Genomic DNA, 22,852 nt, shown 5'->3' with positions numbered 1-22,852 from the left:
CCATGGTTGCACTGGAAGCTAGGAGAGCAGGTTCAAGCTTTTGCCATAAGGAGGCAGGCTTAAAAATATGGGAAACTCCTAAATCTTGGGAAATGTGTCCAAAAGATGCTCATTAGCCATCAATATATCCATTAGGCTTTTCTGTAATGACTGAGCTTCTGGGAGATACAGAGCATAGTGAGAAACATTCAGAGAAAGTGGAAATGATTATCTTCTAGGCATTGAGCTTCTTCATAAAATTCCTTGCAGTGCCTTTTATCCTGAGGCTCAGACAACCAGCTGAGCTGATCTTTGAGATTTTGGAGCTGTGGAATTACTCAGAATCGAGTGCAGCCTGTGCTTCCCTGAATCACATGATGGACACTGAATAGCTTTTGTTTCTGCTGGCCAGGCACATAGAAATAAGGCTGCAGTGCTTCTGTAAGGATGACTTTCTAAAAGAGAGAGGACCTGGGGCATGGCGCTACAGTGGGATTCGTTCCCACTTGTCTGTGGTCCTTCAAAATCCTAATGCTGCCATAGGCGAGAGTACAGGGGGCAATGTGGGCTCATGATTATGTTCATGTTGTACTAGTCAGCACTGGGCCAGTGATGGCCAGTGTTCTTACTAGACAGACCTGGAAGCGAGTCATATGTTTGTCCCTGTGCCCAGGTTAGTGAGTGACTTACCCTCTCTGGGCCTCAGTTTCCTCATCCATAAATGAGGATAAGTCAGCTCTTAGTGTTTTGATGATGAAATGAGATTACATGTACAAATTTCTCCATGTAGCATCCAGTACTTCAATTAAAAATGTAACAAGCATTGCTTGTTACCATGTTTTTACCTGGGCAAGACAGCCAGGGTACTTATTTCAAAAACTCAGATTTAAGTTAATAAATGGTGTCTTGATCCATGCTCGGAATTTGGCTTACTGTTCATGCTATCCCAAAGCTGTCTTGCTGTTTTTGTTTGTTTGTTTGTTTTTAAGGAAGAAAGGATATCTTTCCCAGGTGTCTGCCTTTTTAGGACCACAGTGTAGGGACTTTTATGGCCCCATGAATTGGTCTTGGTCTGTTGCTGGCCCATTGGCTGGCCCCTGCGTATGTCTGCTGTGCGTGTGGTCAAGCCCCTGGGCTCAAGCAGCCGTGGATCCAGCTCTCTGCTCCCAGCGTGTGCTGCCTGTCTTTGCTTTTTGTCTCATGCCTCCTGCTCTCCTTAAGGACCTACTTATTTACTTCTTGCTCTCTCCTCCTTCACTGTGTGCTCCCAGTCTCCTGGGGCTGCTCTTGCATCTCCACATCCCTCCTTCACCTCTCTCCTCCCCACCCTCTTTGCTTAGGAGAGGCACTCAGCACCACAGTTAAAGGCACAGACTCTGGAGCTAGCTACTTGGGTTTGAATTCTGTGTTGGAATCCTACTACTATGATTTAGTAATGTTTGTGACCTTAGGCAGATTATTTTGTCTGCCTAAAGCTCAGTGTCCTTGCATGTAAAACAGCTATGTACGTACAAACCCTTGCAGGGCTTTGGTGCAGGCTAAATAAGGTAATGGATGTCAGGCACTTAGCAGAGTGCCTGTTGCATAACAAGTGGCTACAGTTATTATTACCTGCTAAGTGCAAGTCACCTGTTACCTCCATTAGTTTCACAAAAATCCTATGGAGAACCTCATCTCCCCACTTCATCTCCTCCTACTGTTCACTCACTCTGTGCTAGCCATGCAGGCCTCTTTCCTGTGGCCCAAGCTCCTGACTCGGGGCCTGGCCACCTCCCCCGGATATCTGCTCACTCACTCTCTCTCTTCTTGCTCATCCCCACTCTCTTTCTCTACCTTATTGAAAATCGCTACTCCTGCCCCAGAACTTCTGATTCCCCTCCCTGTCACTCTGTTTTTGGTCTTTTTTCCCCCCTCCCCATAGAGCTAATCACACGTTAACATACTCTACAATAATTAGGTATGCTTTTGTTTATTTCCATCTTCCTGCTAGAATGGCAGTTCCCAGGCTCCTGTCTTTTACTATTTCATGCTGTCTTCTCAGCACTGAGGACAGCACGTGGTGGGTACTGGCACTCGTTCAATGTGAAATGGGATGCTGCGTCTGTCCCCCTTTCATAGATAAGGAAACTGAGGTTTTGATTCAAATGTTAAAAGGTCACACAGCTAAGAATTAGCAGAGTGAGGCTTCACATTCTACCTCTATCTTTCTGATTAAGCAAAATTTAGAACCAGAACTTTGTTGGGGGCCATGCAAATGTAAAGGGTGGTTGGCCAGGATGGGGAGCTGTCCTGAGTGAGAAGGGCTGCTTTTGGAAGGGTGGACTTGCTGGGTAGCATTGTCAGGGCTGCGGAGAGGCATGAGGATGTTCAAGTTTAGGTACTATCATCCCTAAAGACAGTAGGATTTTAGTAAAAAAAAAAAACAACAACAAAAAACATGACTTGGAGCAGAAGTTGTCAGGAAAGGATTCCTTGCTGTTGTGGCAAAGCTGTCCAGGCGACCATGACTTTATCCTCATATTGTCTCAAGGAATGAAGAAAGAAAAGCTGACATAGGACCAGTTTATGTAAGCTCACACTCCTTGAAGGAGTCACTAGGCAGGGAAAGAGAAATGTACTCAATGTCCTGATAGGAGTCGCAACATCCTGGGAATATTCTTGTGCCCCAACCCCTCACCTGGGAGCCAGGAAGGATGGCCATGGTGGTGTGCACAGTGCCATTCACCAGCACTGGGTTATCCACTTCATCAACATAGGCATCAAAGGAACATAATTCACAGCTTCGGTGGACACCCGCGGTCTGGCTCAATTCATCCAGGGCCAGACATCATTGCCCTTTCTCTGCTTGCCTTCAGCATCAGGTGATCGGATGTTTTCTGATGCTCTCCTTTGCTTTTTATTTTGCATGTTGCTTAATTCTGCCCATCTCCCCTCTCAGCCCCCGCCTCGCCTTCCCACCAGTTCAGTTTCTTCTTATGTAAATATTATATTCCAGTTCACCCTCCTGGTCATGCATATGTTAGGCAGTAAGACTGTCTGAATAAAGCTCAGGCATGCTCAGTGTAGCCTGAAGTCAGGCAGTCAGAGGGAGTACATAAGCCTCTGCCTTTTTAAACAAATACGAATTTAACTCGAAGGCACTGCCAGTGTGATTTGTTTTCATTGTTCATGTATGAATAAATATTTAAATGTAATCATCTGTTTATGCCGAGCATGGGCTGGAGTGCCGGTCACATTGCTATTCCGGTTTCTCCTGCATATAATTTGTTTGCATGTTAATGCCATTTATTCCTATGTAAGCCTCTGTTTTTGGTTTGGAATATAATTTAACTTTTTGATGACAGTAATGGCTCAGTAAACCACACAATTGCAGTTAATGAAATTATTTTATGATAACATTAACTTGGCATCAGATCAGAGTGGAAGAGAAAACTGTCATCAAAGGGATATTGTCAAACAGTTACTTCTCTTTAATTTATTATCTATTTTATGAGTTGCTACAGTGCTGAGGGGAGAGCTAACAGCCTGTTTATTACAAACACATGGAAGCACTTTGTAAACCATGAAGTAAGTAGCTGTCATTATAACATGAAATTGTGTATATGCGTGTGTTTTAAATAGCCCTCCTTTTCCTTTGCATATAAAAATATCAGCAAACATTCACTGAGCACCTTTTATGTGCTAGGCACCTGAAGTGCTGAGGACTGTGAAATTAATAACAAAGGCTTCCTCAGTTAGTGGCAATCCAGTGAACATGGATTCAAGTAGAGGGAATGACATGGGGAATAGAACTTCCAATTTCTCCTGTTAACTCCAGGATACCACTTATTAAACCTCTCCTCTGTGCTCAGCTGTATCACTTTTTACTCTCCCTCACTTAATACTCACAGCAACCCTGCAAAGTATAGGGATTTTGATGTTTATTTCACAGAAGAGGAATTGAGGCCCAAAAAGATATAGAAAGTGATCCTAGGTCACACAGCTAGATGTCAGCAGGGAGGGATATGACATCAGAGCCGGCTTCTTTGTGCTGCACTGTGGCCACGGACAACACCCTTGTGGGGAAGAGCAGCTGGTGGGCAAAGCTGTGCTGGTGGAAAAGAAGGGACACTGCACCCAGACAGGTAGCTTGGAGTTGGACTGGAGAGGATGTCGTTCTCTCTGCCAGGGACAATGAGCATAAATGTTTCCCTCCGTCCTCTGAGCACAGAGTGAGTGCCCCAGTCGGTGCATAGACTCATCCACTGGGATTAGGTAAAAAGATGAACATTTCTTTATTTTGTTGCAAGAGGAAGAAATAAAACTTTGTAAACATATGACTTAGAATACTTGGTTACAATTTATAAATAAATAAGCATCTGTCGAGAATCACACTTAATTTTTTTTTCTCATCGTGCAGTTTGGAAACCCCTGCTTTTGGCAGTGGGAGCCATTGAAACTCTAACGCAGGAGATTTACATGATTTAGATTCACGTTTCAGAAAGATCACTGAGGAAGAAAGGCGAGCGTGTGGAAAGTCATGTAGAGGAGGGACGGCAGGAGGTTAATCATGAAGTGGTTGCAGGGATCCAGGCAAGAAGACGTGAACTAAGGCAGGCACAGTGAGGCTGGAGAAGAAGGGAAGGGCAGGGGAAGATACAGGTGTATAGATGGCAGGATTGCCCACACTCATCGCATATGAGTAGGAGTGGAGTAGGAAGAAAGGGCCAGATCAGCTGACCTGTGGTTGAACTTTGTGGCCCATTTGATTAGACATTGCTCATCAGCATGATGAATATAGGGTAGGAGAAGTTTTGGTGGAGAATGGTGTATTCTGATAAATTTTGAGATGTTTATTGGCATAGCACGATAGAAATGTACAGCACACACTTAGATACAAATCTGGAGTTCAGGAGAGTAAGAGTAGAAATATATTTTTGGTAGAAATTGATCCAAAGAGGTATTTGAAGCTATAGCACAAGGTGAGCAATGCTATAAAATTCAGGATGGAACCCAGGAGATTACCAGGTTGAAGGGATGGATGAGGGGAGAGTCCTCCCACAGAAGGCTGATCAGGGATATGGGAGGGGAAGCAAGAAGACTGGCATTCCAGGGGTCAGGAAAGAGAGCAGCATCAGCAATATCCACATGCTACAGCAAAGTCATGGGGACTGAAAATGATCAGAGGCAAGATATTTTTCAGTGAGGAAGTCTTTGGTGAATTAGCCACAGCTCTTCCTCAGAACATAGCATCTTTCCTAATATCCAGTTGGAGGCCCTAAAGAGGCAGAGGGATCATGGCTTTGAGGTGTTATCAATTTCCCATGTCTTCATGTGAGTTCCCTCAACTGGATTGTTCTTTGCCAGGGTGTAATCCTAGACTGGCTTCTCCCTGCTGATCCTTCAGAGGCTGAGTAAACTGCTTCCTATTAGGTGCCAATCTCTTACTTGGCTCAAAGCACAGTGTAAAACACTGGGCCTGTCTGCTTCCATTGTCCTTTTAAATGGTTTAATTTTGCAGAACAAGACTATCTATGCTGTAGATAGTTAAGGGAAAAGCCATGGATGACACAAGATATTCATTCTTCCCGGTTGGTGGAAGCAGTAGACAATTTCCTTTTCTTGTTAACTCGTCCTCAGACATCTAGAAGCCTAGCTTGCTGACAGAATCCTTGCCTTCGTGCCAAAAATGGCTGTTCTTGTCAAAGGCTGCGGCTGACAGTTCCTCAGAGGATGACTTGGGTGAGAGATCAATTTACTGAATAAATATGTAGATTTAGGAAATGTGTTTGCAAATCCCCTGTAACTAAATATGAACATGCAAGATAATAAAGGGTCTGGTTTGCCTGAGGAGTGAGATTCACTGAGGTAACGTAATTGTCAGGGATGCTGAACTGAATCAGGGGTGGCTAGGTGCACTTGGTGATCTACTTCAGATGCACCTGAAGCAGTGCCACCTCAAAGAGCAATTTGTTTCCTGAATAGGAAATAATATGTTGCTCAGTTGTTGGGCTTGCTGCTTATTGTATCTTTGGGGTGGATAGAAAATTAAAAAGGACTTAGTTATGAGGCCCCAGAAGGTCGCTGCCTTTCAAGTCTCCAAACTAGCCTCTCTGTTGCTCAGATCAACTCTGCTAATGCAGCTAATTCAATTCAGTCCACCTCATTGATTCATTCAATACATATTTTTGAGCCCTACTATTTGGCCAAGTTTCATGCTAGGACACTTCAGTGAATAAGGTAGATGTAGGCCAGCCTTCATTCTGCCCTCATCTAGTACTGGGGAAGATAAAAAGCAAGCAAATACACCAAGTAGTTGCAAGCCATATTAAACACCAATAAGGGAAATAAGCAAGTAGTTAAGATACGTGGTACAACATAATGGTGAAGAATCCCAGGAGCTACCTACCTATGTGACTTTGGGCAAATGACTTAACCTCTGTGCCTTAGTTTCTTCATCTAATGTTGGGGTTACCTCGTAGTGTTATTCACTGTGTGGATTCTGAAGAAGTGACATTTCAACTGATCTGTGAAGGATGTTAATGAACCAGTCATGCAAAGGATAGAAGGAGGAGTCCTTTATGGAGGGAAGGTCTGAGCAAGTGCTCTTGGATAAGAAAGAGCTTGCAGTTTCCGGGAAACTTAAAGAAGAGTAGTGTGGCTAGTGAGCAAAGGGGAGAACAGGAGGAAGGTGGACTGGGAGAGAGCAGTAGAGCCTGCCACGTGGGGCTTATTCTCAGTGCATAGCCAAGGCATTCTGCAAGCATTTCACTGAAAATGCTGGTGTGCCAGGAAGTATGCTGACACTTACATGGTGAGGAGGGCTGGTGTGCTGTGCCACCAGGATGGGTTGTGGTGGCTGCCTGGACTTGTGTTGAGGAGGACACTGAGGCTGAATTTAGAGGTAGCTGCACAGGGAACTGTAGCTGATTAGTGGTACCTACATTGAGCAGCTCAGTGGAAAGTCATAGAATCATTCATTACACAAGCCCTGTTAGAATTGAAGGGCTCTGAGTTCAAACAGAATGTACATTGTCCTGCAAGGCATTTGTGTTTTGGATTATAATAATTCTGTATTTAAAATTTAAAAGTGTGTGTGTGTTTCATATTCCCACTAGGCTCCCACCAGTCTACAGGTTGCCTTCTGTAAGACACACATGATAGGAACTGCCCACTCTCTAATTAGGTTAGGAACAGACACGGTCTGTGCTCCTCAAATCACTGAGGAGTCCCTTTGATTTTTCCTGCACTCTCTCAATTTTGCTAAGCGTCATTGTCATACGATCACAACATTTACAGTGTTTTTGAAGCCATATACATTTCAGCCACCATGAATTTTTGGTTTGAAATTTTGGACAGTTTTTTTTAAAGCATATGATTATAGTCACTTCTCAATTATCCATTAATGTATTAGAGATAATGTAAGTACCCACATTACCCAAAGTAGCGGAAAATGTCAAATTCGTTCAGTTTGATCATCAGAGTGCACTCTGTAGAGACTCCTACTCATGCACAGGTGAACTTCTTCTCAGAAGGATGTTCTTCCAAATCACAATTTGCTGGGCTACATCATATCATTAATTATCATGTCCTGATTTTCTATCAGATAGGCATTCTAGGAGGAGAGAAGAGCTTCCAGTCTTGGGTACTAGAGGGGTGATAACAAGGAAGAGCTTGACCAGAATCAAATATATTTTGCGAACAAGCCACAGATGATAATGCTATTCTGTCAACAATTAAGGATATCCCAAACAGCATGAGCCCCAGCATTTTATGAGTGCTGACCTCTCTCTTCTGAGACACTTTCATCTTGGGTCTATAACACAGAACTCTTTTCGTATTACTCCTACTTCTCAGACTCTTGGGAAGAAATAAAGATTGGCCTGCTCCTTCTTTTACTCCATTCCCTCTCCCTAGGTGAATGAATCCAAACCCAGTGCTTCAGTTCCCACTCCTCTGCAGGCTGTGTGGAGATGCAGCCTGACCTTTTGCTGAGTTCCCCATCAGTGTGTCCAGTCCTCTAATTGCCACCTGCCTCTTTCATATCTCAAAGGCAAGTCAAAAGTAGCATATCCACGACCAAACTCATGAAGTCCCTTGTCACACTAATACAATCCAGCATGCTGCACAAGTAAAAAAAAAAATAGGATTTTTCTGACACCTTATTTTTTGTTTCTTTCCATGTAATCTATGTTCCAGTGTCTACCTTTCCTTCCTAATGTCTTTCAGTTTCATCTACATCTTTCCATTTTCACTACCAACTTCCTAGTCAAAGTTCTCATCATCTCACGCCTGCATTACTGTGTTTCTGTAACAGTCTGGCTGCTTCCATACAATCTATTTGCTATGGCGTCTTTTGAATTTCCTAAGTAGACAGTTAAAACATTCTGTCAATGTGTTTCTCTCTTTCTAATCCTAGTTCTTTTTCTCCGTATCTGACTGCATTGGCGAGGATTCTGGATCAGTGTTAAATAAATATAGTGATGTATATTATGTATTGGCTTTAAAAATATTGGATGCCTTGTTATCAGTTTTAGGAAGTCCCTCCCTATTAGTAGTTTGATAACAATGTTCATCATAATGTAGTATTAGACTTTATTTGCAATCAGTGATGTTTTGAATTTATTTCTACCATTTTAGCTAGTACCATCCTCCCTTCTATTCTGATTTTTTTTCTTTCCTCCTTTTAAGTTGTTTTTCATTTTCTCAGTTGCTTTTTCCCCTTTACTAATGTGAAAGTTACATTAAAAATTTCTTTTAGAGCAGGAACACATGTGTGAATGGGGGGGTGCAGAGAGTAGGGGAGAGAGAGAGAGAGAGAGAGAGAGAGAGAGAGAGAGAGAGAGAAAATCTTAAGCAGTCTCCGTGCTCAGTGCAGAGCCTGATGTGGGGCTCTATCCCACAACCCTGGCATCATAAACTCACCCAAAACCAAGAGTTGATTGCTCACAACTGGGCCACCCACGTGCTCCTAAAAGTTACATTTTATATTCAATTCTATTACTGACTACTTTGACTACTTAGGTATTCTATCATACATATTTAATGTAATAAAATCTCAAGTTAATATCTTTACAGTCTCCCTGAATAATAGAAGAATGTTAGAAGACGCTGTCACATCCCTCTTAAATATTATACTAAGATTGTGCAGTATTTTAGTATGGCTTTTGGATAACTCCACAAATTACACATTATTATTGTTTTAAACAGTATCTGTTTATATGTTTTTGCCAATAAAATTTCATCAGCACTACTGTACTGTACACTTAAAAATGGTTAAGATGGTCAATTTATATATATAATTTTTATCACAATTAAAAAAAAGTTATAACTTCTGTCATCTTTGACCTTCCATATCTGTTTTCCTTCTTAAGGTAAATCTTTTATAATTAATTTTAGCAAATTTTATTGGTAAATTCTCTCAAGTTTAATTACCCTTACTTTATTCTCAAATTTAGAAGGAAGTTTTCCTGGTATAGGCTTCTAGCTTTTGAATTTCTATTTATTTATTTTTCTCTGTAATCAACTGCTAAGGTTTCACTATGATCAACTGTCAGTCTTACTGTTGTTCCTTTAGAGGCATTTTGGTCTCTTTTCTGTGGTGGCTTTTAAGATCCCTTCTCTGTCTTTGGCATTCTGCACTTTTGCTATGATTTACTTAGGAATGGGTTTGTTTTATATATCTAGAAGTTCATTTATCTGAATCTGAAGTTTGATTTTTAATACTAGTTTACTGAGACATTTTCCAGGCCATTTTGTCCACCACACTACTCAGAAATGGAAATCTTTAAACTTTACTGCAGTTAGAATGGTCTTTCACAGTTCAAATCTGATCTGGGTGCCCATCTTCTTGAAGTCTGATTTCTTCTCACTGCTTTGAGGATGAAGACAAAACCGCACGTGGCCTGTGAGGGCCTCTGGGTTTTGCCTCTGCTGCGTGCCCAATTCCTTTCACCAGCTCACCCAGATTTCCTCTACTCCAGACTCAGGGCTCTGTGTTCAGTCGACCTGAACCCACATGACTCCCTTTTGCTGCAGGACCTCTGCTATCACTTTTCTGGGAGTGGAATGCCCTTCCCTCTCCTTCCCCTCCAGTTTTTCTCTTACTCTCTTCACCTGGCTTGTCTAAGATTCCCAAACTAAGTCAAATCTCTTCAGATACATTGCTCATGTATTTTGTCTTTCATGTATGATATTAAAAAAATATGTATGTATTAGCTGAGCTCCTACTATTTTCCAGTCACTGTGCTATCAAGGCATTTATACCAGAAATAAAGATTGACATCCAAATACCTACCACAGTGGCTATTCTAAGTCATAGGTCATCTTAGTGTCTGAAAATCTAGAGATGGTAAATGGCTTTTCATGACATGGCATCTCTCGACATTGTTCTAGAGTTGCCTTGAGGTCCACAGCTTCCCTTTCACATAGCATCCATTCTTCCTTATTTTCAGCACTGACACATTACATTCCTGTTTCATGCATGCTGGGCCCCAAAATTGGTTATTCTTTTTAAGCCTTTGAATTGGTAATGAATGTTTCTATCTAGTTGTAGAGGTTTAGTATGCATTGGCGATCAAGTGTATATCCAAGAGACATTTATCAGGTAGCCAGTAGGCCGCTCTGCTAGGCACTAGAAATATAACAATGAACTGGACAGACTCAGGCCTACTCTTCATGGGATTTTATAGTCTAGCTGGGAAAGGAGTCATTAGGCAGATAGTCTTGTGGGTGCATGTGAAATTAAGGGGAGGTGAGGTGCCCTAAAAGCATGGAATAAGGAGATCAAATCTCATGAAGTCAAGGAGGCATCCTGGAGGAAGTGCCATCTAAGCTGTGACCTGAATAATGAGTAGGAGGTGGCAGGTGAAGAGGATGAGAGTGTAGTTGGTGAAAATAAAGCTGGAAGGAGGTCCCTGACATAATAGGGAGCTTGACTCAGTTGAGCTGTGGAACGGCCAAGGTGACTGGAATTCAGTGACAGATGGATAGTGTAGTAGGAGATCGCCTGGGGGGATAGGAAGGGGTAGATCTCAAAGTCCTTGAAGATCAAGCCATGGAGTCTGGACATAACCCTGAGGAAAAGAGGGAGCTATTATAGGATTTTGGACAGAGAATGGTATAATCACTTTTGATTTTAAAATGTTCCCTCTGACCATTGTGTAGAAAATGGATTGAAAGGGGGTATGAGTGAAGGAAAGGAGGTGGATTCATAAACCCCTATAGGTGAAAAGCGGTGGGGACCCCAATGAAGCTGATGACAAGGACAGTGGAGGGTAGCAAATGGCTTTGGTTACTGCAGTTACTGATACCATGTTATATACTTGGAAATTGCTAAGAAAGTAGATCATGAATGTTTTCACCACACACACACAATCATAATTATGTATCGAGATAGATTTGTCAACTATAATTGTGGCAATTATTTTTCAATACATGTATGTGTCAAACCATTATGTTGTACACCTTAAACTTAAACAATGTTATATGTAAGTTATATCTCAGTAAAGCTGGGAAAAAATGGCTTTGGGAGGTGAAATTAATGGGACTTGATGACTAAGTGGTAGCTGGCAGGTGAAGAGATCCATTAAGACACACCATTACCTACCCCAGGCTCTGACTTGGGCACCTATGGGCCATTTGCCATGCTGGTGAACTCTGCAGGGTGAGTAGGCGTGGTCTTGGATAACTGGCACACCCTATCTGACTCTCTGACCCTAGAAGCCAGTGAGGGATGCTGGAGGCTTCCCTCAGTGGTAATTTAATCCACTTGTTGATGACAGAACCAGTGCTCAGAGCAAAGTAACCTGCTAATGGTCACAACACATACTACTGCTGGAGTCTGGTTTAGAACTCTGTCCTCAGACCCAGACACTGCTTTCTGTCACGTTGCTCCCTACTGATGGTTAGCCACACTCTCAGGACCTCACATGAGGTCCTCCGTAATGACAAACGTTAACACATTTGAACTACACACTTCCTCAGGTGTTCCTAGATTTCAAAACAAAGAGTTTTATTACACATGCATTTTAAAACCCAGCACCATTAGTAAGGAAAATGTTAAAAATTCTATTTAGCATCACATACCAAATGTCAAGGCTCTCAGTAGAACAAAGCAGGAAACCTAGGGTTCATTATCTTTCTCAGGAAGCCACAAGATTGAAAGGACAAAGTTCAGATGCTCCTGGCATGACCACAGTTTAGAGTAACAATAACTTGACATTTTTTGGGCACTTGTCTGTCACTGCAGTCCATGCCAGGAACCAGGAAGTAAGTGAAAAATCAGCACTTTGATTCTGTAATTGTGGATGGAAAACTGCCTCCAGTTGTATGACCTTGAACTAGATCCTTGGGCTTTAGCCTTACTTCCCATGGTAAGAAGGAGAAGGTTCAGGAAAGACTTTGGGGGAAAATTGTTGTAGAAAGGAGCTGGAAGGCAAGAAACATTCACCCAGAGGAAGAGTAGAAATCTCTTTTGAAAATCAAATATAATAGTTACTTGTTTAAGAATTATTATATAATATAAAAGTGTATAAGGACTGTTGATGTACACAATCTCTTTTCTAAGAGATAACAAAATTATCAATTTATGTATAGATTTACAGATTCTTACTAGGTGTGTGTGTGTGTGTGTGTGTGTGTGTGTGTGTGTGTGTAAGTTGTGTGCAACTTAATTTTTTCTGTTACCACTTAAGGTATTATGGACACTTCCTAGGTCATTAAAAACTGAACAAGAAATGGTCATGGAAGCAGTCAAAACCTAATTTCTTCCTGGTACCAAAACTTTTAGACCAACTGGACCTAAAGAGAAAATGCCAGAAGGACTCTGCAGATTATTAGCTTCTCTTTCAATTAAATGATGGAATCTATATTTTTCTTTCTATGTCTTAGAACCATGGAAGAGAGAGTGCAGTGGGAGGGAGTGTGTGCGTTTCTGTTTAGGAACATTGTTTTGGGAACACTCAATTTCTAATTATATTGAGGGGAAAAACCCTGAAGACTATTTTTCATGTTAATGGAGAAATTTACTTAAGTGCAGAATTATGCAACTTAGTTCTTCTTGCCAAATCACATAAAAGCTGCGGCTCCTCTCAGTAGAATGAAGGATGGCTAGGGCACCCATCACACTCTATTCATAACTTAGAGTCCTTTTCAAGGCTTTTGGCTGCGTCTTATTACCTACTTACTATTAATTTATTGCACAGGGTTGCCATATTTTCAAGTAAAGTGAATGTTTTGGACGCATTGTTTTCTTTGATTTCTTTTGTGTTGTTAACTTCTTCTTCTTCTTTTTAATTTTTTTTATTTAGGCTGTTTACGCTTCCACCTGAGGCAGTTTTTCTTCAGCGATTGCATTAATTTTTGTATGTTCATCCTAGATAGATATTTTTCAGAATAGGATCCCCACATGTTGAGTTTGTTTTTTGTTCTCTCATCTGCAAATCATTCTTCCCTGAGGTGATTTATAGGAGGGAGACTGTTTACTGAAACTTCTTTATAGTTTGCCCAGAGAGGTGATCCCTCCTCAAATGTCAGACTTTGGGAAAAGTAACAGCTCAAGGAGAAATAGTTTTGTCATTGACAAAAGGATTGGCACCAGGAACTTGTCTGAGCCTTGTCTCTCTGTGCAGCTTCCTGCATTAAATGAAGTCTGCATGGAGTTCTCTCTGGCCACCAGGCTACTTAACAATCCACACAGGCAACATTATAGTTAACACTAGCAGTTCCTTGCATAGTTTCTTTCAGATGTGGCTCTACTCTTTCTCTTTTAACAGAATATTGCCTTATGTTTCAATGTTGTTACCCTTCAGAAGAGAATTTCTCTGGCCACTGTTGGGCTGGGCAGCTCACCCCAGACTCACTGGACCAAAATTCCTTGTCTTAATTTGCAATTTTGGATTCAGTTTGGGTCTTTAGACCTTAGAGATGGGGGAAGGGGTCAGGATAGTGACAAGGACCATGCAGGAAGAGGTGAATCAAGAGGGGAGCCTTCTCATTCATCAGTCCTTTTCGGCCCTATTGGTTTGACTTAAATGTGCCTGCTGAGTGCACTCAAGTGTTTCTTTCTGTAAGTAGGATCAATAAATGCAAAGATGATTTTCAGATAAACTCAGCCACTGGCTTCACTACAATTATTCTTCATCTCAGGCTGGAGTAGAGGTGTGTGTGTGTGTGTGTGTGTGTGTGTGTGTGTGTGTGAGAGAGAGAGAGAGAGAGAGAGAGAGAGAGACAGAGAGAGAGAGACACACAGAGAGAGAAACAGAGAGAGAGAGAGAAGGCCAAGAGGCAGGTAGGCTTGGTCTTAGAATGTTGTGGTTTTTCCAACGAACCACTGTTCTGAAACCCTGAATGGCTTAATGTTCTTTTTGTAAAGTCACTAATTTACACCTACTCTAATAGAGCGAATTATTGGCTCAAGGATAGGAAAACCAGCCAGGTCACCTTAGGTTTAGAGCTGGAACAGAAAAAGGTTAGAGTCAGTCATTTAGCTTCCCTGGACAGTCCTGTGACATCATCCCCTAGGCAAATGGTGCTTTTGTAATCACAAAAGTTCCTGGCAATTGGCTATTACTTTGCTCTGTTCTCTGGAGGCAGTACTGCCTAGTGGTTAAGAGTGAAATTTGGAGCCAGACACACTGGGGTTTAAATTCTGACTCTGCCCTTTACAAGTTGGATGACTTGTGCAGTTAGCATAGTGCCAGGTATGTAGCAAATACTTGGTAAGTAGCAGCTAGTAGTAGTAGTAGTAGTAAAGGTAATAATGAGTCTGCATAGCTGAAGATGACTATCAATACTGTCTAGTTCAGGCACTACTAGAAGTGGTTCCTAAGACATTTCTGTACAGCTGCTTTGAAGGTATTTGAAGTTCATTCATTTAATACTTTCTCATTAGTTGATGCATTTGTTTATATATATATTTAAAATTTTTTTAATGTTTTTTATTTATTTTTGAGAGAGACAGAGAGAGACAGCATGAGCAGGGGAGGGTCAGAGAGAGGGAGACACAGAATCCGAAGCAGGCTCCAGGGTCTGAGCTGTCAGCACAGAGTCCGACGCGGTGCTCGAACCCACGAACCATGAGATCATGACCTGAGCCGAAGCCGGAAGCTGGACACTTAACCGACTGAGTCACCCAGGCACCCCAGTTGATGCATTTGTTTATAACTCATTTTTGTGTTCCAGGCCTATTGCTAGTTAGACACAGGGATTTTAGGATTGAGATAGCCTTGAGTCTGCTAGCATGGAGCTTATACTCTGATGGAGAAAACAGGCAAGTTAAATAGTGATGGTGAAGAATGCAGTATTCCCACAGGGAGGGCTCAGTCGCCGTGAGAGTCTGCTGTAATATTGTGTGGAGTACGTAGCATTCATCTAAGGAAATTCACTATAAATAAGTGGCCTCCCTTCCATAGTATTCCTCCAGTGACGGCCTCACATTTGGGAGCATACAAGTATCTTGATTTGTGTGGCAAAGTAGCAAAATGGTGTAGCACGGCCTTATTGTTGAGTAGTTTTGCTTGTTTCCATGTAAGATCACAGAGATATTTAAAATAGATTTTTCATTTTGAAAACCATCCAATTAATCTGGCCTTGCTCCCAGGCACCTGTGAAATGAGTCAGGTATGTGTCTCGCCAAGAGCACATTTAGGCAAAAATGTGACCAGGTGAGGGAGATAAAGGAAACCTGGGCCCAGGTTTAATCCTGCAGGGTATTGATGGGCCTGCTGGGGAGGAAGGAAGGAGAGACAGACAGGCCTTGGGGGGAGGGCCAAGGAGGGGGGCTGCTGAGGGCAGAGAGGTGTCCCTGGGTCACTGGTAACTCTGGTCAGTGTCTGCCAGAACCTTTGTTTCCTTCTCTGCCCTTCTGTTCCCCTGGTTCATGGCTCATTAATTTCTTTTCCTTTTCTCATATGTAAAACATGAATAATAAGTCTGTACCAAATGAGTTCATCCATGTGAAGAATTTAGCATAGTGCCTGACCCTTAGGAAGTGCTCAATAATAATATTAAACTTTTATTGTCCAACTTTTCTACTATGTAGCAATACATAATTTACCTGCTGGCCTGCCTTATGATTTCTCAGGGGAATGGGGACTGGCTCTTACTCATATTTATTTCCACTGCAGTGCCTGGCACAGAGTAGGTGCTCAACAAATTATATTAGTCTTTATGAAGATGCTGGTGTTTTTCTTCTGAATGCTTAGAGAGCAACAAAGGGTGGATCTGTAAGAAAATTATGATACTATACAACAATAGCTAGCATTTATTTAGTGTTTACTATGTGCTAAGAACCTGCTAATTGCTTTACATGTATTATTTGATGGTAGGACCACCTTATGGGGCTAACATCCTTTACTAATGAGATAATTGAGGCTTAGAGAGATTAAGAAATTTAGCCAGAGTCACCCAACTGTTGAGGGTCAGAGCAGAGTTTGGAACCCACACAGCCTTACCTAAATTTCTATCTTGCCTTAATGAGGCAGGGAAGAAATCAGGAAGATGCCTGTGAATGTGGCCAGAAGTGACCGAGGCTTAGGAAATGAAATGGGGCTGGTGCTCCAGGAAACCCTCCGCCCCCTGGATTCTAAAGTGAATCTTCCTGCTGCCTTTCCAAGCCTGGGGATGCCTTGGTTAGATTCTGCTCCCCTGGGCGGCTGGCCTGAGTTTGGCATCTCCATTTTAGACTGAGACTTTATGTGCCTGCATAGGAGAGGTGGTGCAAAGCATCGTACGCACCATATGGGTCCCCATTTGCATTTAGTGAGTGCTCAGCTGTGCACAGTGTCTCCTTAATGAATCACATGCAAGCAGAGCATCGCTATATTTATCCAAGCCCTGGGAGCCTGAGCGCTTTCCGTGGTTGGGCTCACATGCCCCAGAACAGTGCCTCGCAGCTTGTTCCAGTTTCCTTGTGGTCAGGGCCTTCAGGCCCTTCAATAATTCCTTCCCTGGCAGGATCAGCTGGTTTCAGAAGCATCTTTCTGGGCACTCTGAAGCCAAAAAAAAAAAGGACCTTGAAACTATATCTGCCGTGTCCTTGACTTCAAGACCATGCTTAAAGCCTTGAAGACAGATGAGCCATTTTTTTTTTCTTTTCCAGCTTCTCAGGAGAGGCCCCACATTGCTAAAGGCCCTCCATCATCAATTTATTTCTTCCATGTAATCTAAATTTTTTTATTAAGTTTTGAGAGACAGAGAGAGACAGAGTGAGCAGGGGAGGGTCAGAGAGAGAGGGAGATACAGAATCAGAAGGAGGCTCCAGGCTCTGAGCTAGCGATCAGCACAGAGCTCCATGCAGGGCTCAAACCCATGAGCCATGAGATTGTGACCTGAGCCGAAGTCAGATGCTTAACCGACTGAGCCACCCAGACGCCCCTCTTCCATGTAATCTAAAACCCTTATGTATTTTATTTGCCTTAGTCACTCCTTCCTGGAAATATTCCTTTTATTTATATATGCTCAGATCAGAGCGTTTCCCAGTGTGATCACTTCTGTGCTTGGGAACCAAAAACAACAGTAAGAATAGTAGCTGATATTTACCTAACACTTATTAGGTGCCAGGTATAATATTAAACACTTGAAAGGAATCATCTCATTTTTTCCCACCTCAAAATAACCCTTTGAGTGAGCATTATACCTCCATCTTGTCAGTAAGGAAGGTGAAGATTCTAAAGCCATATAACCAGTATATGGAGGAGTCTGGCCAGATAGCACAGCCTTTGCACTAAATACCTGTTTGGGTCACTTCTTCCCATCTTCAGTTATTTTTCTCTAGCTCTTTTTCCTATTTCTACCAAGTAAAACTTCAGGCTTAGCAATTCTCTCTCTCTGTTATCTCTCTCTCTCTCTCTCTCTCTCTCTCTCTCTCTCTCTCTCTCTCTCACACACACACACACACACACACACACACACACACAATTAGTAAATGAGACTGCAACAATTTTGCTTAATGTGCAGTCACTGTTAAACGCAAGCCATTTCCCCACATAATTGGTTTTTGTTTTTTTAATCTTTGATGAAACTCGGGCAGGTGTAGAATATTTTTTCTTCCCTGGACCAGAGTGTGGTGTTTAGGTACTTAACTTGTGACATGAATAACAGGGAGCAGCTTGGATTCCCACGGAGGCAGATGCCCCTGATCTTGGGCTCATGGGATCTGTGTCATCTGCTCTCCTGGGTTAGATTCTCAGAGCACAGAAGGAGAAGAACGCCGAATTCTGGTTCAAGCTATACGATGGGTACAGTCTGTGACCTAGAGCAAATCAGATTTTTCTTGGTGGTAGAAATTAAATTCAGGTTCTTACAAAGTTAAAAGTTGAGTACACAGCCCTGACCTGGTCTCATAGCCTACATGTCTCTTTTCTTTTTCACCTCAATCAAATGACTTTTTAAAATGTTTTTTATTTATTTTTGAGAGACAGAGAGAGACAGTGGGAGCAGGGGGTGGGGTCAGAGAGAGAGGGAGATACAGAATCTGAAGACAAGCTCCAGGCTCTGAGCTAGCTGTCAGCACAGAGCCCAACGTGGGGCTTGAACCCAGGAACCATGAGATGTGACCTGAACCGAAGTCAGACGCTTAACTGACTGAGCCACCCAGGAGCCCCTCAAATGACTTTTAAAAGATGACAGTGAAGCCAAATCACTTGCTCACTTTGGCCCCCTGTTTCTTTTTTTGTAAAATGGGAAGCATGGACTAGGTGCTCACTGGCCTTCCCCTCAGCTCTTGGTTTAGAATTCCAGGAGACAGCAGCAAGAAACTGCAGAGTTCTGACCAGGCAGGGTTGTGATGAATCCAACCAGAGCTAATATAAGGAAAAAAAAGTAATTTATTAGAAGGATATTTGTGTCACTCAGACGATCCAAAAAGAGTTAAAACAAAACAAAACAAAACAACAACAGCAATAACAACAAATCAGAGCATTTGGGAACCAGGGTAGCCTCAGAGATCTCTTCATCAGGAGTTCATGAACATTCCCCTGGAGTGCTGCCATTAGGATGTCTCCCAACAAAGCCCATTTTTATGTTTCTGTGTTAAAAAAACAAAACAAAAGAAAACAAATTCTAGAGAGAGAGCCCCACCAAGAGACTATTCAGTTATGGAAGGTGGAGGTCAACCAGTAGGAAGAAGTTGCTAGAGGCCATTCTCTTAGGTTCACAGGTGTTTCCCAAGAAGATGACCTGGTAGGAACCCCAACCTGTCTCCAACCCATGCAAATACACTAATAAGTATGCCTTACATAGAAAGTCCATCTGTATATAAATAATGATGAATCCACCATAGGGAGCTACATCTGAGGGTTGAATGTGGGTCGGAAACACTATAGACCATAATAGGGATTGTGAGATTATTTATTAGACATTTTAAGGCAGTTCTGGCTAGTAGAAAGAGAAACAGGTTTTTAGGCAAAAGCCTTGGGAGCTGGACTATCCATTAACTTAGCTTTGAACACAAAGTAAAACCACCACTTGAATTAGGATCCTGCCTTCTTCTCTAGGAGATCTGGTCCCATACTTTGTACTTTGAAGTTTCAACTTCTTGAGAGTTTTCCGTTCCCTTATCTCTGAAGCAGGAATGCTAGCAATACTCCTACAGTTAACAAGACAACAGCTAACATTTGCTGGCATAAGCCTAGCACTTCACACATGAGCTGGTCTCACAATCTTTGGACACAGTGCTGTTGTGACCTACAATTGTAGATGAGAAACCAGGGCATGAAAAGAGGCAGCAAAGCATCGAGCGAAATGCCATCCAAACTGATAGAGATGGGGAGCCCGAGAGCCAGATGGCCAGGTGTGAACTCTGATTCTAACATGTCCAGGCTTGGAGTTCTTGGGCATATTGCTTGAATTTCATCCATCTGTAAAATGGGAACAATGAAAGGGCCCCGTCATGGTGTGGTTGTGAGGGTAAATGATTTAGTATATGTCTGGGGCAGTGAAGTGCACTGTAACATTTGCTGTTATTGATAAGGTCTTCAGTTAGTACAGAGCAAGGTGGAGACTGAAACCCAGAGCTCACTGAATCTAAAACATATACTCAATGGCAGACATGTCTGTGATGGTAGGACAAGAAGATTCAGGTGTGAGTAGTTTAAAGAAGATGAGGGAGAGGGACAGAACCACATCAGGACTCCTGACTCCTCTCACCGCCTTGGCTCTACGACCTTGAACTAGATACCCAGAAAGTGAGTAGCAATTTCCAGGTCCTTATAATTGATTGGAACATTCAGTACTGGCTTTCCCTTAAGCTTCTTACTTCAGGAGAGCTTTAGGGAGCTGTTAGGATAAAAAGAAGTGAGGCAGAGTGACTAATACACACTGAGAGAGAGAGACAGAGATAGAGAGAGAGGTGGGGTCAGAGAGACAGACAGAAAAGCAGGGATAAACATAATGACCCAGAGAGACAGAAAGTAAATTATAGTTACAAGAAGATAAGCAGACACATGCTTAAAAACAGAGAAAGAAAGTAGAAGAGAAGCAGAAAGAAGAGAAAAGAGAGGTCAAGGGATGGGTGGGAATTTAGCGGAGACAGCACTTGATGGACCGCCCTGCGGTTGATGGAGCAAACAAACCCATTAACTGTGTCAGTGCTTTATCTAAGGAAAGCACCTTTCCCACAGTCACAGCAAGTGGTGTCTGACTGTGTAGGGCAGTGACAGGAGATGCTCTTTATCTGAATTGGAGACAAGAGTACTCTCCTCGGTATTTTGTGCAGGATGCCACAGATCAGGCAGCAGATTTTTCACAGTTGGTGATAAAGCTTTATCTGGAGAGGTCTTGGGCTGAATAACACTCCAAGGCTGGGCCACAAGGGCCATAAGGCTCAGGAGCCTGGAGACTGATTTTATATGAAGGGATGGTTTCTATAAAAGTTACATGTGTATATTTGTGTGGGCCTTGAAAATCTCTGCAAGAATACTGTCCAAATGCTAACAATCCCTAATCTCGAGGTAGGATTGATGAGGAATCTCACTTTATAAGTAATGCATTTCTATTATGTTTGCATTTTTTACAATAACAATAAAGGGCCTTTATAGTCAGAGGAAGAAAAGGTTTCAACTAGGTGATATGCACACTCCTGAAATTGGCGGGCCAGGGAAACAGTGGCCCCTGACATGGAATAGGCATGTGTGTATTTATCTGAAAACCAGGCAAGGGCTAAGAGGAAGGGTGGTGTACTTGAAAATATTTCTCCTTGCTGCTTCCCAGACATGTTGGGTTTTACTCAGGGGACCACAACCTCCCTTCTGACTCTTGCAGAGAATTATTAATGGAATTATTAATGTCCAATTCAGCTTGGATGAGTTTCATTCCTTAACGTTCTTCAGGGTTTAAACAACGTATGGGAGTCAGGGGGAAGGTATCTGTTCTGGGTGTGGACAGAGATTTTCCCAGGAGTGAATTATGCACACAAAGCCTGCTGACTCAGCATGCTCACACTGAAATCCCCATCTCCCACCCCTCTCTCTTAATTTCAGATGAAGTTTGTGGCTGGCATACATTTTCACAGGTATTGCCTGCAGGCTTGAGCAGTGACCCAGATGTGTCTTTTTTAGGCTTTATGAAGGCAAAGAACAGATGGAGTTTGAAGAATCCATGAGACGGCTCTTTGAATCCATCAACAACCTGATGAAAAGTCAGTATAAAACAACCATACTTTTACAGGTTGGTTTACATTACAAAAAAAATCTTTTTTCTTGGTCATCTGATAAATAACGGCATGCTGAGGTGGTGTCTATTTTTGCTTGAGCGTGTAGCCCTGTGTTAACTGGAGGTCTGGGCTGGCCACATGGCACAAGGATTGTGAACACTAAAGGGCTCCTCAGGGCAGGAGAAAGTGTATTTATTGTTTGTTTGCTGTGTAAGTAATAGTGCCTCTTTTTTAATAACTCTGAAGCTTTTGCTACCTGGAAGGTAATAGGTCAACCCTGATCCATTTGTAATGGTGACAGGTGGCAGTCTCTGAAATTCCTCTACGTTTGATTTTTAACTCCATAAGTTCAGATCCCTTTTGTGGGTAAGAGCCTCCTCAATATAAACAGGAGATACTTTGGAGAGAGAAGGTCCTCTAATTTATGGTTCACAATGCTATTCTACAAACTTTGTAAATCATTTTTTTAATATTTATTTATTTTTTGAGAGAGAGAGAGAGACAGTGCATGCGCGGGGAGGGGCAGAGAGAGACAGAGACAGAATTTGAAGCTGGCGCTAGGCTCTGAGCTGACAGCACAGAGCCCAAGGCAGGGCTAGAACCCAAGAACAATGAGATCATGACCTGAGCCGAAGTTGGATGCTGAACCAACTGAGCCACCCAAGTGCCCTCAAACTATAAATTTTTGAGAAACCTTGAAACCTGCTCCTAAGTTTGAGAAAGAGTTTAGCAGCAGAGAGGCTGAATGAAGAGGCTATTTCAAGGAGACTTCATAACTTTCACAGAATTGACTCATAAGTGCTCAGGAAGGGCTGCCTCATGTCATATGAATAAGAAATAAACACATTTATCTAAACCAGTGAGTTAATGCACATGACTTCTACTTGTAATCAGAGTTATCCTTTTGGTTGCTAATTTAAATATCTACTATGACTGGGATTACCCAGCTTCTGGCTAGAATGAATGAGGTACTAGTGTCCAGCTAGAATGCAGGTGAGGAGTCAGAGGCACACATCTCTCTAGGGAGCTAGACTGCTAATGCATGGGTTCTAAACTTTGCACATTCAAATCTCTTGGAGATCTTTAAATTATTTTTTAAATTTTTAAAAATTTTTTTATTTTTGTTATAATAGTTTATTGTCAAATTAGTTTCCATATAACATCCAGTGCTTCTCCCCACAAGTGCCCCCTACCATGACCATCACCCCCTCCCCCCTCCCCCTCCCCTTTCAGTCCATGGTT

The 22,852-nt window shown here is 42.3% G+C and overlaps 1 protein-coding gene across 1 annotated transcript in view; it reads left to right on the top strand.

Moving 5' to 3' along the window:
* DOCK2 (dedicator of cytokinesis 2) overlaps positions 1-22,852 on the top strand; it is a 404,233-nt gene that overhangs the window by 85,538 nt on the left and 295,843 nt on the right. Inside the window, exon 23 of the mRNA XM_029942884.1 lies at positions 21,516-21,624. Coding sequence (XP_029798744.1) covers positions 21,516-21,624 — 109 coding nt within the window. The remainder of the gene's footprint in view (positions 1-21,515; positions 21,625-22,852) is intronic.

The sequence above is a fragment of the Suricata suricatta genome, chromosome 6 (assembly GCF_006229205.1).
Source record: "Suricata suricatta isolate VVHF042 chromosome 6, meerkat_22Aug2017_6uvM2_HiC, whole genome shotgun sequence".
NCBI classification, from domain to species: Eukaryota; Metazoa; Chordata; class Mammalia; order Carnivora; family Herpestidae; genus Suricata; species Suricata suricatta.
The sequence above is the reverse complement of the archived record's forward strand: the minus strand, read 5'-3'. Positions and strand labels throughout refer to the sequence as shown.